General features: G+C 34.6%; 1 protein-coding gene across 1 annotated transcript in view; it reads right to left on the reverse strand.

Annotated features, from left to right (window-relative positions):
* Positions 1–19,538, reverse strand: part of RP1 (RP1 axonemal microtubule associated) — a 247,901-nt gene that overhangs the window by 118,263 nt on the left and 110,100 nt on the right. The window contains exons 4-5 of the mRNA XM_074318846.2: positions 13,098–13,261; positions 1,026–1,112 (exon numbers count right to left, since the gene is read on the reverse strand). Of these exons, the coding sequence (XP_074174947.2) occupies positions 1,026–1,112; positions 13,098–13,261 (251 nt within the window). The remainder of the gene's footprint in view (positions 1–1,025; positions 1,113–13,097; positions 13,262–19,538) is intronic.

Raw genomic sequence — 19,538 nt, forward strand, 5'->3', positions numbered from 1 at the left:
TTTGTTTACTTAAATAGGAGAAAAAATGTAAAAGATATTATTATTATATATGATCACTTAAGTATCAATTTGAATATCATACTTTAAAAAGCTCTATATAGTATAAAAGAGAGAATTATTTCATATTGAAGCCATGCAGTAACTTTGAATTCTGAAACTTCTACCTTCTGTATTTTCACAAAGTAAATTTTATTTTCCATTCTGCCTCAGGATCTTTTTGTGACTTTAATGCAAACAAGATGGCATTAACAATTATATGTTTCTGCTAATAGAATAAAAACTGTGTTCATCATCCACAAATCTTTTAACAATTTTCTCACATATTATAAAACTATTGAACAAGTTTTCCAAGCAAATCAGGAGTTTAATTAGATGTTCCTTGCATTTTGAAAACTCGTTTAAAGATCATTTGTTGTGAAATGACAAAAGATGGAAATATATCATATATTAAAATGAATGACAAGCTGAATTGTTTCCAATTTTAAATATCTGCATTTATTGGCAATCATGGTAATAAGTAAAATTTTAAATTCTAAACAATGTAGAAAATTTAAGCATTTTTTTTACTCCTGAAAGTATTCAGGGGGCATTATCTTGGTTAGCTTGAGCAGACTAAATTTGAGATCTGGCATTCAAGGTCTGTAGATTTTTATTTCACCAACACAATGGTCTATTTTTACAATAGACCAGATAACATTATCTTCTGAAGCAGATAACATCCACATAGTTACATTTTTCTCACTAATGCAACCATATCAAGAAGCAATGCAAATTAATCCAGAGTCCCAAGTGTTATATTTTCTTTGCAAGGAGGTGAAAGAATTGTTTGGTTAAGGTGCTTCCTTCAATTAATTAGGGATTAATGCAGGCATGTGGTATTACTGCCTTAAGGAACACACTGGCTAAACAGGTTCAGGTCTGACTCCATCACCTCACAATGGGCATGCAATGCCCCCTTGAGGTTTGATTCCTAAATAGAATTTGCAGAGGATTTGCAAAGGATGGGCGTGTTGATACGTCTTTACCTCTTTACAGTGCCAAGAAGGGGAGAGTCCAGAGTTGGTATGACCAATACGAATCTTAAAGAGTATTCCAATGTCTCCAACTGTGATCTATAAAGGAACCAAGAGAACATCTTGAAATGTAACTTCACAAAATCCAAACAGCTAAACTTAGGACATTATACATTGATACAGGGGTCAATCCATCAAGAAGAGATAAGAATTATTAAAATGTATGCACTTAATGACAAAGCATCAAAATATATGAAGCAAAAAAATGGTCAGAAATGAATGGAGAAATACTTTATAATAACAGTTGGAAACTTCAATACTCCACCTTGAATAATGCATACAACAATCAGACAGAAGATCAATAAGAAAAAAGAGGACTTGAACAACATTGTACACCAACTAAGTCCAACAGACATTAATTAATAGAATGTTCCACTCAAACACAGCAGAATATAGAGTTTTCTCAAGTGCACATGGAACATTCTCCAGGATAGACTGCGATACATCAAAAACAAGTTTTGAAAATTAAATAAAATGGAAATATACAATCTTTTCTAATTATAATGGAATGAAACTAAAAATCAATACAAGAAGTAAAATTGGAAAATACACACATATAACTTAAATAACATACTCTTGAGCAACCAATGAGTCAAATAAATTACAAGTGGAATTTTTAAATACTTTGAGATAAATTTTAAAAAATAACATACAACAACTAGGAAATACAATGAAAGCAAAACTAAGAGGGAAACATTAGATGTAATTCCATAAAATTTTAATGAACTTAAAGGATGAAATTTCACATGGGTGCCCATCAACTAGATTGGCAAGCTTACTTGAGAACTAACTTCTTTGGAGATTCTGATCTAATAAATCCAGAGACTGTAAGCCAAAGAAGGAGAAGGAGAAGGGGTGGGGTGATGAAGGACGAGAAAGGAGAAGAAGGGAAGGGGTGTCAGTGGGACTTTAGAATAAACAACCTACCTTTACAAATTAAGGAACTAAAAAAAGAAGAGCAAACTAAATGCAAAGCTAGCAAAAAATGGAAATAATAAAGATCAGAATGGAGATAAAATAGACAATCGTAAAAATTGAAACAATTAAACCAAAAGTTGGTTTTTCAAAAAGAACAACAAACTTGTCAAACATTTGTTAGCCTAAGGAAAAAAAGAAAGAAAACTCAAATTACTAAAATCAGAAATAAAAATAGGGACATTACTACTGGCATTTCAAACTCTTTCAAAAAATAGAAGAGGTGAGAACACTTCTTAACTCACTGTACAAGGTCAGTATGATCCTGATGACAAGAAAACTACAGACAAATACCCCTTATATTTATAAAGGCAAAAATTATCTACAAACAATAGCAAACTGAATCCAGAAGCATAGTAAAAGGATTATAAACCATGACCAACTGTGATTTATCCCAGGGATAGAGACTGGCTCAGCATGCAAATATCAGTGTAATATACCACATAAATAGAATGAAGGGGGTAAAAAACACTGTCATTTCAACTGATGCAAAAAAACAAAAAGAAAAGACTTCATAGAAATGACAGTGTGAGGTGACTCTCTTGAAATCTCCCCTGGAATTTACAACACATTGAACAGCTATAATTCCACAAATGACTCCCTGAGCAGCAGACAGGCAAGACCAAGAGATGCGCAATTGAAATCATCTAAAGATGGTCAAATTGGGTGAGCAGAGAAGGAGGGAAGGGGGGACTGCAGAGACGTGAGCCAAGCAGGCCACAGGAAGGTCTCAGATCGGAGCTCAGAGCTCCTAGCGCCATGCATTCTGCAGCTACCCCAGCCACAGGAGAGGAAATAATTCAGACTGCTAGCGCTCCCCTTATGGCCCACAGTCCCACCTACGGGATCAAAATATAACACGGCTGAACCCAATGCTCACAGCAGAGACCTTGGAGCAAACACTGAGGGAAGAAGGGGGAGAACAGTGGTTTAAGCCCTCACTGCCAAGGAGAGCCCAGAAGACAGGCATAGAGCCTACATACCCCCTTCCTACTCTCCCAGAGCTCGCCCCACCACCATCTGCCCAGTGCTAGAAGCAGAATGAAAGCAGTGTCACACCAAAAGAATAGAGTATTTGCAGTTCTGAGAACTGCAGCCCCACAGCCACAGACGCTCTGTTCAACTAGTTCCGGTGAAGGGGAAGGAGACTTGGGTGCAGGACTGGCTGTGCTGGTGGTCAATACCATTGCTCAGTGCCACCTCTCAAAGCCCACTCTGCTCCTGCCCCCACCTATCTGGGCGGTTGCCTGTAGGGATAAACAGAGCCACTGAAACCCACAGGCTTTGAAACTGGTACAGGAAGAGCTTTGGAACTTCAGAAGCTCTCCACATCCACCCATGGGGGCGGTGCCCTGACACCCAGGCCACCTGCTCACAGAGAAGAAGCACAACTTCCCCACCAAATGCGTAAGAAGCTGGAACAGTACAGAGAAAATGTAACACTGCAGTAAGAGAGATTTTAAGGCTGCAGCGGAAGAGAAAATAAAACATTCCACCAACACCTACTGGAAAGCAAAACAAAGAATTCCTATCAACCTGTTGCAGAATCCACTCCTGTAGATGCCTAGGAAGAGAAATAATAATTTCATTAACTGCCGTGAAACTAAGGTAACAAGGCAGCTCTGAAAGAAAATGAAATGTCTCCAGAAAATGAACTTAAAGACATGGAGATATGTGACTTAAACGACTGAGATTTCAAGAATGCAATTCTTAAAAAAACTCAATGAGATGCAACAAAACACAGACAGGCAGTTTAATGAACTCAGAAACACAATCAAAGAATAAAGTGAACATTTTACCAAAGAGACTGAAGTTTTAAAAAAGAACCAAATAGAATTTCTGGAGATCAAGAACTCCATAAAAGAAATGAAGAATGAAATAGCCACCTGAGCCAAGACATGGAAACAACCAAAATGTCCTTCGATAGATGAATGGATAAAGAAGTTGTGGTATATATACACAATGGAATACTATTCGGCAGTAAGAAAAGATGATATAGGAACATTTGTGACAACATGGATGGATCTTGAGAGAGTAATGCTGAGCGAAATAAGTCAGACAGAAAAAGCAGAGAACCATGTGATTTCACTGATATGTGGCATATAAAACAAAAACAACAAAAGAACAAGACAAACAAATGAGAAACAGAAACTCATAGACACAGATAATAGTTTAGTGGTTGCCAGAGGGTAAGGGGGGCGGGGGGTGGGGGGTGGGAGATGAGGGTAAGGGGGATCAAATATATGGTGATGGAAGGAGAACTGATTCTGGGTGATGAACACACAATGGGATTTATAGATGATGTAATACAGAATTGTACACCTGAAATCTATGTAATTTTACCAACAATTGTCACCCCAATAAATTTAATAAAATAAAATTTAAAAAAAAAAAGAAAAAGAAATAGCCACCTGAGGTAATAGAGCTGACCAGATGGAGGAAAGAATCAGTGACATAAAAGGTAGAAATCTGGAAATGACTCAAATGGAAGAAGAGAGAGCATTGAGAGTTTAAGAAAATGAGAGAACTCTACAAAAACTTTCTGACTCCATCAGAAAGAGCAATATCAGAAGGATGGGCATACCAGAAGGAGAAGAAAGGGAGAAGGGAACAGAGAGTATATTCAAACAAATACTTGGTGAGAACTTCTCAAACTTGCGGAAAGAACTTGATCCCCGAATCCAAGAAGCAAATAGAACACCTAATTATCTCAATCTCAAGAGGCCATCTCCAGGGCATATTGTATTGAAGCTGTCAAAAATTAAGAACAAAGAAAGAATCCTCAAGGCATCCAGGGAAAAGACATGGTAAACTACAAAGAAAAGCCCATTAGGTTATCATCAGATTTTTCAACAGAAATTATACAGGAGTGAGTGGGATCAAATATTCAAACTATTGAAAGAGAGAAAATATGAGTCAAGAATAATATATCCAGCAAAGATAGCCTTTAGACATGAAGGAGGAATAAAGACTTCCAGACAGACAGAAGGTGAGATTATTTTCTAACACATGACTTGCACTACAAGAAATACTGAAGGAGGCTATTCGAACTGAAACAAAAAAGCAAAAGAATACAAAACCATGAGTAGTATTACAAACAGACAGACAGAAGCAGGAAAGGGCAAACCCTACATCAAATGGGACACTCTATACTTAAAGATAACATGCAGGGTAAAGAAGGACAAAAAAAACACTTAAAAAAAGGACGAAAAAGACAACTAGCTGGTATGGCACAGAAATCAACTCACGGCATAAATAGGAAAAATTTCTGACAACAAAAACATAAAAGGGGAGAGAGTACAGGTATGAACTGGCAAAGGGGAATGAAGAAAAGTAGCATGCTGAACAAAATGGAATACTCTAAATATAAAACTCTCTTTTACATAAAGTAATGGTAACCACTCAAAAAAAAAAAAAAATCCAGAACTGAAATTTATAACAAAAATTAAAAAAAAAAGAAGAATGGAAGGCAAACATCATAGAATACAACCACACTGAAATAACAGACAGCACAAAAATTCAAAAAAACAATGGAGACTCCGTCCACCAGAAAATCAAAGATAAAATAATAGGAAATCCTCATATGTTAATAATCACCCTAGGTATAAATGGACTGAACTTATTAATAAAAAGGCACAGAGTAGCAGATTGGATCAAAAAACTAAATCCAACCATATGCTGTCTCCAAGAGACACATCTCAGCTACAAGGACAAGCATAGACTCAAAGTGAAAGGGTGGAAATTGACACTTCAAGCAAATGGTATCCAGAAAAAAGCAAGTGTAGCCATACTGATATCAGATGAAAGAGACTTCAGGATAAAAAAGGTAACAAGAGACAAATATGGACATTTCATAATGGTAGAGGGGACTATACAACAAGAAGATGTAACAGTCATCAATATTTATGCCCCCAATTGGGGAGCACCGAAATATACCAAGCAACAACTAGCAGAACTAAAGGGAGAAATTGACCAAAACACAATTATAGTAGGGACATAAATACATCATTGACAGCTATGGATAGATCATCCAAACAGAAAATAAATAAAGAAATATCAGTCTTAAATGACACCTTAGATGAAATAAACATAATTGACATTTATGGAGTACTTCATCCTAGAACATCAGACTATACATTCTTTTCTAGTGTACATGGGACATTCTCAAGGATAGATCATATATTGTGTCATAAAGTTAGCCTCAGCAAATTTAAGAAGATTGAAATCATACCAAGCATATTCTCTGATCACAAGGCTTTGAAATTGGGTATGAACATCAAAAAGAAAGCAGGAAAATCCACAATTATGTGGAGACTAAACAACATAATTTTAAAGATTGGCTAGGTCAAACAAGAAATAAGAGGAGAGATTGAGAAATACATAGAAACAAATGACATTGAAAATACATCCTACCAAAATTTTAGGGATGCAGTGAAAGCAATTCTAAGAGGAAAATTTATATCATTTAAAGCCTACCTCAAGAAAGAAGAAAAATCCCAGATAAATAACCTCACATTACACCTTAAAGGACTAGAAAAAGAACAAATAAAATTCAAAGTCAGCAGAAGGAGGGAAATAATAAAAATCAGAGTAGAACTAAATGAAATAAAGAACAAAAACACAACAGAAAAAAATCAATGCAACAAAGAGCTGGTTCTTTAAAGAGATTAATAAAATTGACAAACCCTTGGCTAGACTCATTAAGATAAAAAGAGAAAAGACACAAATAAACAAAATCAGAAATGAAAGAGGGGAAATTACCATGGATGCCGCAGAAATACAAAGGATTATCCAAGAATACTAAAAAGGATTACATGCCACCAAATTCAATAACCTGGAAGAACTGGATATGTTCTTAGAAACATATAGCCTTCCTAATCTGAATCATGAAGATTGAAAAATCTAAATCGACTGATCAACAGTAAGGAAATTGAATCAATCATCCAAAACCTTCGCAAAAGCAAAAAGTCCAGGACCCGATGCCATCATTAGTACACCCTACCAAACTTTCAAAGAGGATCTAATATCTGTCCTACTCAAACTCTTCCAAAAAATTGAAAAAGAGACAATACTCCCTAATTCATTTCATGAGGCCAACATTACCCTGATACCAAAACCTGGTAAGGATAACACAAAAAAAGAAAATTATAGACCAATATCTCTGATAAATACAGATAAGAAAACCCTAAACAAAATTTTAGCAAATCGAATGCAGCAATACATTAAAAAAATTATACATCATGACCAAGTGGAGTTCATCCCAGGGGCACAATGATGGTTCAACATATTCAAATCCATCAATGTGATAAACCACATAAACAAAAGAAAGGACAAAAATCATATGATTATATCAATAGATGCAGAAAAAGTGTTTGACAAGATACAACATCCATTTATGATTAAAACACTTAATAAAATAGGTATAGAAAGAAAATACCTTAACATAATAAAGGCCATATATGACAAACTCTCAGCTAATATCATAATTAATGGTGAAAAACTGAAGCCCTTTGCTCTACATTCAGGAACATGACAGGGCTGTCCCCTATCACTTCTACTTTTCCACATAGTATTAGAATTCCTAGCCAGAGTAATCAGGTAAGAGAAAGAAATAAAAGGCCTCTGAATTGGTAATGAAGAAGTTAAATTGTCACTTTTTCCAGATGACATGATGGTATATGTAGAAAACCCTAAAGATTCCACCACAAAGCTATTAGAAACAATCACCGAATATAGTAAAGTTGCCGGCTACAAAATCAATGTACAAAAGTCCATTGCTTTCCTATATACTAACAGTGAAATCTCAGAAAATGAAACAAAACAATTCCTTTTGTAATTGCAACAAAAAGAATAAAATACCTAGAAATAAACTTAACCAAGGATGTGAAAGACGTATACACTGAAAACTGTAAGACATTTTTAAACGAATTTGAAGAAGACACAAAGAAATGGAAAGACATTTCATGATCATGGATTGGAAGAATCAACATAGTTAAAATGGTCATATTACACAAAGCAATATACAGATTTAATGCAATCCCCATCAAAATCCCAATGACATTTTTTAAAGAAATAGAACAAAAAAAAAATCATCAGATTTGTTTGGAACCACAAAAGACCCCGAATAGCCAAAGCAATCTTAAGAAAAAAGAACAATACTGGAGGTATCACACTCCTTGACTTTAGCTTGTACTACAGGGCTACAATAATCAAAGCAGCATGGTATTGGCAGAAAAACAGACACATAGACCAATGGAGTAGAATTGAGAACCCAGAAATAAACCCCCATAAATATGGACAGAAAATTTTTGACAAAGAAGCAAAAAACATACAATGGAGAAAAGACAGCCTCTTCAATAAATGGTGCAGGGAGAATTAGAAACTGGACTACTATCTGTCACCATGTACCAAAATTAACTGAAAATGGATCCAATACCTAAACATAAGACCAGAAACAATAAACTTCATAGAAGAAAACATAGATACTAAACTTATGGACCTTGGGTTCAAAGAGGATTTTATGAATTTGACTTCAAAGGCAAGGGAAGTAAAAGCTAAAATAAATGAATTGACTGTGTGAGGAATATAAGTGATAAGAGTTTAAATAGTACATTGTTTTGTACACCTGAAACTAATAAAAATGTTTAAAAAATAAAATAAATGAAAAAGATAAATTAAAAAATAATAAAATATTTTAAAAAATAAAAATAAATAAGTGAAGTGGACCATATCAAACTAAAAAGCTTCTGCACAGCAAAGAAACCATCAACAAAACAAAGGCAACCAACCCAATGGGAGAAGATTTTTGCAAACAATACCTCTGATACGGAGTTAATATCCAACATACATAAGGAACTCATACAACTCAATAACAATAAAAACCAAATAATCCAATTAAGAAATGGGCAGAGGACCTGAAGAGACATTTCTCCAAAAAGCACATACAAATGGCTGATAGACATACGAAAAAATGTTCAACATCACTAATCATAAGAGAAATGCAAATAAAAACCACAAAGAGATTTCACATCACACCAGTCAGAATGGCTATCATCAACAAGATAATAAGTGTTGGGGAAGATGTGGAGGAAAAGGAACCCTCATACTCTTGGTTGGAATGCAGACTGGTGCAACCACTATGGAAGGCAGTGTGTAGGGTCTTCAAAAAATTAAGAATAGAATGAGCATATGACCCAGCAATCCCTCTCCTGGGTATATACTCAAAAAATCTGAAAACATTTATTCATAAAGATATATGTGCTCCAATGTTCATTGCAGCTTTATTTACGGTGGCCAAGACATGGAAACAACCAAAGTGTCCACCGATAGATGATTGGATAAAGAAAATGTGGTATATATACACAATGGAATACTATTCTGCCATAAGAAAAGAAGAAATACTACCATTTGTGACAACTTTAATTTAGAAAAAGAAATAAAGCATTTGACATCATACCATTTTCATGATAAAAACACTCAACAAACTAGGAATAGAAAAGAACTTCCTGAACATAATAAAGGGCATTTGTGAAAAACCTACAGGTAATATCATCAAAGGTAAAAGAATGAAAATTTCCTCCTAAATCAGGAAGTCAAGGAAGCTTGTTTTCATGACTTCTATTCAATGTTATACTAGAAGTTTTTGGTAGAGCAATTAGCCAAGAAAATGAAGTTTTGAAACATCCCAATTGGAATGGGAGAAATAAAATCCTAAAGATTCTACCAAAAAAAAAAACCAACAAAACTGTTAGAGTTAAATGATCTCAGCAGAGTTAAAGAATACTAGCTCAACAAACAAAACTCTGTTGCATTTCTATACATTAGTATTGAGCAGTATGAAAAAGAAATTAAGACAATAATTTTATTTACAATAGCATCAAAATAATAAAATTCTCAAAAATAAACTTTACCAAGGAAGTGTAACATCTATACAAGGAATACTTCAAAACATTGCTGAAAGAAATTAAAGAAGACTTTAATAAATGTAAAGGCATCATATTCATGGATTGGAAGACTTAATATTGATAAGATGTCAGTATTACCAAAAGTAATCTATAGATTCAATGTAATTCCTATCAAAACCCCAATGGCCTGTTTTGCTGAAATGGAAAAGCTGATCCTAAAAATCATATGGAATTGCAAGGGGCCACAAAAAGCCAAAGCCATCTTGCAAAAGAAGAACAAGGTTGGAGGACTCACACTTTCTGGTTGTTAAACTTACTACAAAGCTACAGTAATGAAAACTGTGTCATACAGGCATAAAGATAGACATATAGATCAACAGAACAAAATTAAGAGTCCAGAAATAAACCCTATACGTCTGTGGTCAATTGGTTTTTGACAAGAGTATAAGACTAATGGGGAATGAATAGTCTCCTCAACAAACAGTGATAGGACAAGTAGATATGTACATGCAAAAGGGAGCTGGAGTTTTATCTCACACAATGCACAAAATTTAATTCAAAATGGATCAATGAACTAATATAAAGAAAATGTAGGGGTCTTTATGATCTTGGGTTTGGCAATGATTTCTTACATATAACACCAAAAACACAAACAAACAAAAATGGATAAATTAGACTCAATAAAAATTCAAATTTCTTGTGCATCAAAATATACTATCATAAAGACAATACATGACATGGGAGAAAATATTTGCAAATCATATATCTTATAAGGGTCTAGTATTCAAAATGTATAAAGAACTCTTACAAAGCAACAGCAAGAAGAAAAGCAACCGAACTGAAAAATAGACCAAGGATTTAAATACCTAATTCTCCACAAAAGATAAAGAAAGAGCAAACAAGCTCATAAAAAAGATACTCAGTATCATTAATAATTAGTGAAATGTAAATCAAAATGACAATGAGATCCCACTATACACCCATGAAGTTTGGCTAGGATTTTATTTTTAATTGACAATAGCAAGTGTTGGTGAGAATGTGGAGAAACTGGAAGCTTCAAACATCGCTGGTACAGCCATTATGGAAAACAGTTTGTAAATGGTACAGACTGTAAAATGGTACAGCCACTATGGAAAACAGTTTGGCAGTTACTCAATAGATAAACATAGAATTACCATATGGTGCAGAAATTCCACTCCTAGGTATATACTCAAAAAAAATCAAAACAGTGTTAAAAAAAAAAAACTTGTACATGAATGTTCATAACAGCACTATTCCCATTAGCCAAAGGGTGGAAATAACCCAAATGTCCATTAATACCACGTGTCCCTAAAAATATGACTGAGTCTTATATTAATTTTTGCTCCAAAAGACGCATTAGGACTTATGTTCAGGGGATGTCATCCTGAAAAGTCATGCTAGGGCTTATTTTCCAGTTAGGTCTTAAATTCGGGGAAACATGGTAGATGAACAAAATGTGGTATTTCCATACAATGAAATGTTATTCAGCCATAAAAAGGAATAAAATAGTGATACATGCTACAGCATGGAGGAACCTTGAAAACATGCTAAGTGTAAGAAGTCAGACACAAAAGTCCACATATGATTCTATTTATAAAAAATAATATTCAGAATTGGCAAATCCTTGAAAGACAGAAAGCCGAATAGAGACTGCTAGCGATTGGGGAAAGAGAATGGGGAGAAACTGCATGATGAGGTTTCCTTTTGGGGTGACTAAAATGTTCTGGAAATAGTGGTGATGGCTGAACAAAACTGTGAATACACTGTATGCCACTGAATTGTCCACTTCAAAATGGTTAAAATGGTAAATTTTGTTTTGTGTATTTTACCACAATAATAAAGAAAAGATTTATAAAAAGAAACTGTAGGGGGAAAGGAAATGAAAGAAGAAAACAAAAGTTTACCTAAGAACCCTAACAAGAAAACAATTAATCGGAATAAATGAAAACTATAATCAAAATCAGCAAAAAATTACTAAACCTAAATGAACCTCTGCAAATAAGATATAAATGTAGCATTCCAGGGCTCAAACAAAAGAGAACAAGACAACAGAAAGAAATGAAATGTAGGTAACAGTGCTCAGATAAAAAGAAGCATCAAACTATGAATGTGATTTCTTCTGGAAGAAGGACATAAGACTAAGGAGTGAAAGGTGCTCCTTTCATAATCCAGAATTCAGAATGATTTAACCCTATCCACACGTGAAGGTATAGTTTGATTTAAAAGTAAATTTGAAACAATAAAATAGCAAAACAACAACAAAAACAGCTCAGATTCTTTCAATAAAGTCATTTCTGAAACTATTTATTACGCATGCAAAATAATGACAGTCCTCTTTTTTTAGTTTTATTTATAGTACCATCAACACAGAATTTTTTTTAAATGTTGACACATATAGAAAGTATGGAAAGGACAGTTCAAACTAAATTATTAGTTTGGTTCCAAATGGTTCAGCCTCTCCTGTGACATATATGGGCTGAATACATAGGTTGTCGTAAGTCAAACACTCAGGATCACGTGGAAGTGGGTATCCAGTAAGGATTAAAGATACTTAAGGACACTTTTTTCTGATGTTGATATTATTCTCTGTCTCTACTCAGTTCAAAACAATCCCTTTATGCATCCAGTCATTCATTCAACAGACATTATTAAGGTATGTGTAAAGTGCAAGGTGCTTGACTCATTTCAAGTTTTGCTTTGATTGCTAATCTTTCTGATCTTAGTTTAACAACACAATACTGGTCTCCTCTGCCTCATCTTTGCTACCTGCTTCTCCCTGGATCTTGAGCTCAATATGTCTAGCTATAACCTAATAACTTTGTGACAACTTCTTTGCCCTTCTTTATTTGATAACTTTGTTTTTCCCAGTTTGATCTTGACTTTGAGCCTTATCTATTAGAGCCTCAGCCAGAAAGGTATAAGCCCTTGCTCCTAACAGCCTCGAGTATAAAAGCAACAAATGTTCATCTAGTATTTCTCTCTAGCTATCGTCACTTATCATATTGCAGTTTTGTTTGTGTTTAATCTGCTTGAGCATGATTGAGCAAAATTGCTATGAATTATTTTTTATTGATCTTCAATAAAACACATGTACGTAAATTAGGAAGCAGGTTTTACTACTTACAGTAAATATGTCTTTGTGGCCATCCTGAAATTGAGCTCCATCTGTCCCATAAAGATATATGGGGGCTGAACTTCTACGCAGTCCATATAGTATAATATAAATCTGTGAGCTGGTTCCTGCATTTGGCAAGTCACTGGTGGTTATGAAAACTTTCCAGTTACCACCTATAGAAGCACAAATAACACCTAGCATTACAGCAACTTATAAAAATGGAAGACAGAATAACAGGTCATCATAAAGCTAGGAGAGTTCAAAATAGACATAACTTACCATTCTCCACCTCCTCTGGAAAATTCTACAACACAGGACTTAAACTAGGTTTTTAAAATACTCAATAAAATTGCTATGTCCTACAGTACAACTGTGGGAATACTTCCTAGAATATCTTTAATAATAAGGTTAGAGAGATACTTGTATCCTGTCGTAGTTGTTCATCCTAGATTCTAAGAGAGTCAGACAATTAAGCTTGTGAACTCATCCTAGAAAAAGTAGGATGAGAAAAAGTAGAGTGGACTCATACCTCATTGCTGAATATCACTATGGTCATCTTCAAAGTATTCCCCTTGGGAAGCTATGCACCAATGCCAGTGCCTAGTACATCCTTCAAAGCAATTTTGGAACTCTTTTCCTGGAATGGCCATCAGAGCTGTCATTGTATTACCCTTGATGTCCTCAATGTCATCAAAATGTCTTCCTTTCAATATTTCCTTTATCTTTGGGTAAAGGAAGAAGTCATTGGGGGCCAGATCAGGTGAGTAGGGAGGGTGTTTCAATACAGTTATTTGTTTACTAGCTAAAAACTCCCTCACAGACAGTTCTGTGTGAGCTGGTGCATTGTTGTGATTCAAGATCCATGACTTGTTGGTGAAAAGTTCAGGTAATTTTTGTCTAACTTTGTCATGCACCTTTTCAGCACTTCCAAATAGTAAACTTGGTTAACTGTGTGTCCAGTTGGTACAAATTCATAATGAATAATCCCTCTGATATCAAAAAAGGTTAGCAACATCATTTTGACTCTTGATTTGGACTGATGGAACTTTTTTGGTCATGGAGAAATGACTGACTTCCACTGTGCACTTTGACACTTTGTTTTAGGGTCGTATTGGTACACCCATGTTTCATCACCAATGGTAACATGGCCCAAAACATCGTCTTGCCTCTCCAAAAGGTCTTGGCAAACTTCGACTCTCCTTTGTTTTTGTTCATGAGTGAGCTCCTTCAGGACCATTTTTGCACACACTTTTCTCATGCCAATATTTTTAGTTAAGATTTTCCTGTTTCTCTATTGATGTTTCCTTGGTCTGCTATGCTTCTCACAATCAGCTGATGATTTTGACTCATGATTTGATGAATTTTTGCAATGTTTTCATCAGTTCTTCTCGTTACTGGCCGTCCTCACCTCTCCTCATCAGCGACGCATTCTCTCCCCTCAGATAAACGTTTAATCCATTTGTACACTGCCATTTTCTTCGTGGCATTATCTCCATAAACTTGGACTAACATGTCCCTGATTTCACTTCCACTCTTGCCAAGTTTAACAGCAAATTTTATGTTTGTTCATTGCTCTAATCCAAGCTCAGACATTCTCATGAAGGCACACAAAAACATGCAACAACAATAATGAATGCCACTCAGCAAGACACAATAACACCAACACAGCTGTGAGACACTGATATACCAAGGTTATTAAACCTTACCGAGCTGTTTGTACAGTGCTGGCAATGTAAGCGCATGATGGCATGTTCGCGAACTTAATTGTTAGATCTCATAACTTCTCTTAAATTCCCAGCATTTTGATAAAATATCACCAATATTCTTAGGTCCGACATGTAATATGTGCATTCAGAATTATACTTTTCAAGATCCTTTGAGCTTAGATATTTATTTTCCAAAATAATATAAAATATGTAATAATTTATATAAGCATAAAAGTTGGAATCAGATGTTATAAGAAATTTGAGGAGTTATCTGGTGTAATTTCTTCACTTATTGTTTAAAGCATCCTTAATTAATACATGAAGTAACTGAGTTCAAAAAATGTTAAGTAAGTTTTGTATTACCCAACAACAAATAAAAACAGTGCTAGAAAATATGTCTCATGGTGAATATAACTGAGATTAACTAAACATTATGGCACGTTGAAAGTGCATTACTACTTTCAAGGATTTCAATTTAATTTTGCTAGTTTTCGTTAGAGTAAACATCAGTAGTTGATCAGTAAGAAAATTGAAGAAATGAAAAATTAGGGAACATACACAAGATTATAGAATTAAGAATATGAGGCAATAAAATTCAGAGCTATGGACTTTTTAACATTCTACTCTTTAGACTGTAATTTCCTCTCTCCCATGCTTAACCTCATATATTTCCCATCTTGTTCAGTCAAGTAGCAATCAAATTCTAGAATCAAATTTTATTTATAGGTACAATAAATAAATGATGAATTAACATATGTTTTTAAAAATCCACTTTAAAACAGGAAATTCTACTTTATTTTTCCAACACATGGTAAAAAGTCATATTAGGCCACCAAATCATCTTGTTTATTTACTAAACAATCAGTTAGTAAATAAAAATGTCCTTTTAACAAATTGAAGGAGGATGATAAGCTATGTTTAACGATGGCCAACCAGTTAAACTGCAAATACAAACTAGGAAAATTCTAGCTATTTTCTGTAGAATAACTGATATGCGAGTGCTTGTTTGAATAAAATGAAATAAAGCCCTTCAGCTTCTGCTGTCTTAGAAATACAGCAAAAGATTTCAGGGGCAAATCAATACCTGCTAAATGTACAAGGACCAAATCAATAGGGAAAGAAATTGCATTTTCCAACAACTAAGATGGAAAAGGATGAACAGCATAGGAATCTAAATAAAAATGAAAATAATAAAGTGTGATGTCTTTTTATCATGGCATTTTTTATTTCTTTAAATCACTAAAACTTTAACCTTAGAAGGGAGTATTGTAAAAACTGGAGTAGAGTCTAAAGATCATCAACCAAGACTCATCTTTTAGCTTAAAACTTACACTTCAACCAATTGATGTGGCCATTGAGTCATTACTAAGTGTCCAGTGTCATGGAGAGAAGTAGATGAAAAACATAAAATGAGAACTTATATTCCTCCATTAGAACTTATATTCTCTATGAGGTAGTGAGGACAACATACTAAAAAGGTTAAAAAAAAATCAGAATATTCTTAATGTAAAATTTGGTGAACTGAGGGCAGGTAACAGAAAAATTAATAAAATAAATAAGAAAAAAAATTAATTAAAAAAAGAAAATCTGGCAAAAAAAAAAATCAGTAGAAATTAAAGAAGGTACAAAAAACCTGTGCCACAATCTTTGTAAAGAAGAAGCCAAGAAAAAAGTGAGACAGTATATTTGGAATCTGTAGGGTACATAACCCAGCTTGATCAGCAGCATTATGGGAGAAAGAAGATGAGTACATAAAATTCTAAAAATCTTTATAATATTAGTTCTCCATTAGGCCCCAATTTGAAAAAGAATAGGTGGAAGAGGTGAATAAATGGAGTAGAGAAAAACAGGATGCAGGAAGTGGATAAATACCTTGATGAAAGACTCAAATTACCATAACAGATACAAAATACCTAGAAAATCTGAATAGCCCTATATTTTAAAACATAATAATAAATTCATAGCTAATTTTTTTCCACAACGAACTTCAGGCCCAGATGGTGAATTTTTCTACCAAAGCTTTAGAAAACAAATACCAATCATATACAACTCCTGTGGAATAGTTCCCCACTCATCATGTGAGATGAGCATTGCTCTGACACTAAAACCAGACAAATGTATAATAAGAAAACTACAGAGCAATAACCCTCATGAATGTAAATGAAAATATTCTTAACAAAAATATTAGGAAATCAAGTCAACCAAAATCTTCAGGTTTATCCCAGGAATGCAAACCTTAACATTTGGAAATCAGCCAATGTAATTCACCATATTAACATACTAGGAGAATATGGATCACCTCAACAAATTCCAGAAAAAAGCATTTGGCAGAATTGAATATCCATTCATGAGAAAAATCCATTGTTGGAAATGACGAAAATGAGAATCAGGTCATTGGAAACTGGAGTAAAGGCAATTTTTGGTATGAAGTGGCAGAGAACTTGGATGAATTGTGCTCTTTTATTCAGTGGTAGAAATAGAACTTAAAATTGATGAACTTAGACATTTAGCTGAGGAGATTTCTAATCAAAGTGTGGTCTGGTTTCTCCTTGCTACTTATGGTAAAATTCAAGAGAAAAGAGATAAATTTAGGAAGAAATTGTTAAGTAAAGAAAAAAACACACACAAGAAAACTAGCACTTAATGATTTGGAAAGTCCTCAACTGGTCCAGATATCATGTTCTGGAAACAGACAAGGGCATGGCAGGAAAACTACATGCGAAATAGATTAGGCGTGTGATTTATGGATCCAATCAACCATCTCAGCAGAAGCCAGGAGTAGAGATGGAGCTATCCAGAAAGACTCTGTACAGAACTCTTATGTCTAATGACGTGGATCCCCATAACAGCCACAAAAGACCAAGGTTTTCAAGAATTTTATTCTAGCAGATAAAAAGGACAGAGATGGGATGAAATGAGGGAAGAACGATTTTGAGGGCCAAAGAGGGTGGAGCCACTGCTCTGGTGCGCTGAGAGCAGAGCCACCAAGCTGGGGGGACAAGCAAATGGGGCTGTTGTCCTAGCAGGGCCCAGAGAACAAAGCAGTAATACATAGAGGATTATTCTCAGGCCTTGAAATCTAATGGAATTTTGCCCTGCTGGGTTTCAGACTTGCTGGGATATGTGCCCCCTTTTTTCCTTCTAATTTCTCCCTTTTGGAATGGGAATGTCTGTTCTATGCCTCTCCTACCATTGTATTTTGAAAGCAGATAATTTGTTTTCTATTTTTCACAAGTCTGTAGATGGAGAGGACTTTTGGCCCAGGGTGGATGATACTCAGTGTCTCACTCATACCCAATTTAGATGATATCAAAGATGATATGATGATATTTAAATGATATTTTGGACTTAAAGTTGAGGCTGGAATAGTTAAGACTTTGGAGAATGTTAGATGTGGTAAATATATTTCATACATGGGGAAGACATGAATTTTCCAGGTCCAGAAGGAGGTCTGTTGTGGGTTAAACTGCGTCCCCCCCACAAATATGTTCAAGTCATTATTTCTGGTACCTGTAAATGTGACCTTATTTGGAAACAAGGTCACTGCAGTAGTAATTAATCAAGATGAACTCACACTTCAGTAGGGTGCACTTAGTCAATTATGACTGTTGCCTTTATAAGAAGAGGAAAAGATATACAGAGACAGAGACAGAGAGAAGAGTGCCAGGCAAAGACTGGAAATATCCAGCTACAAGCCAAAGAATGCCAACGAGTGCCTGCAACCACCAAAAGCTAGGAAAAGGCAAGAGAGGTTCTTCTTCCCCTAGAGCCTTCAGAGACAGCAAGACACTGCCAACATCTTGATTTTGGATTCTAGCCTCTAGAATCGTGAGAAAATAAATTCCTATTTTTTCAAGCTATGCTGTCTATGGTAATTTGTTACAGAGCCCTAGAAAACTAATACAAAAAGTGACTATTGTTGCAAATTGTGCTATATAAATAAATACAACTCAGCAATTAAAAGGCGTAAACTACTGATATAAAAAAAAATTGGATGAATGTCAAGATTTATCAAACAAAGTCCTAGTAACAAAAGAGTATATACTATATGATGCCACATAAGAAATTCTTGGAAAGGCAAACTTATTTGTAGTAACAAGAAGCAAATGAGTTCTTTCTTAAGGCCAGGGGTGGTGGAATTATCTGCAAAAAGCATGAAGAAACTATTAGGGATGGTAGAATTATTCTATATCTTGATTAAAGTGGTAGTTATACAGGTGAATTCAACTGTAAAAACTCATCACACAGTAAAGTTAAAATGTGTGTATTTTATTTATGTAAATTATACCTCAATATAATTGATTGTTTTAAATGTCAAATAAATGAAAGTTTGTAAAAGCCTTAACTGAAATGATAAAGTTGGAAAAAAAAGACACACAAATGAAAAAAGGACTGATTTATTTCATTTTCAAACAACTCATACAATCAATAAAACAAAACAAAACATGGATTTCAAAATAGAAAAATGGACAAGAGTATGAATAAGCAATTCATTAAACACACACACATAGCAAAGAAACAGAAAATATTCTCAACCTCCCTTGTAAAGAAAGGCAAATCAAAACAAGACATTGCTTTTCATCTATCAGATTGGCAAACTCTTTAGTTTTATAATATCTAGTGCAGTGAGAGGGGGTCTTCTCACACACTGGCATCAGTGTAGTTTTCTGTACCCTTTTTGAAGGGCAATTGGCAGTATTTATGAAAATGTACAATGCAAATACCCTTTGATCTAATATTGTTA

Source organism: Rhinolophus sinicus, chromosome 7, assembly GCF_057876585.1.
Source record: "Rhinolophus sinicus isolate RSI-liver-muscle chromosome 7, RSI-T2T, whole genome shotgun sequence".
NCBI classification, from domain to species: Eukaryota; Metazoa; Chordata; class Mammalia; order Chiroptera; family Rhinolophidae; genus Rhinolophus; species Rhinolophus sinicus.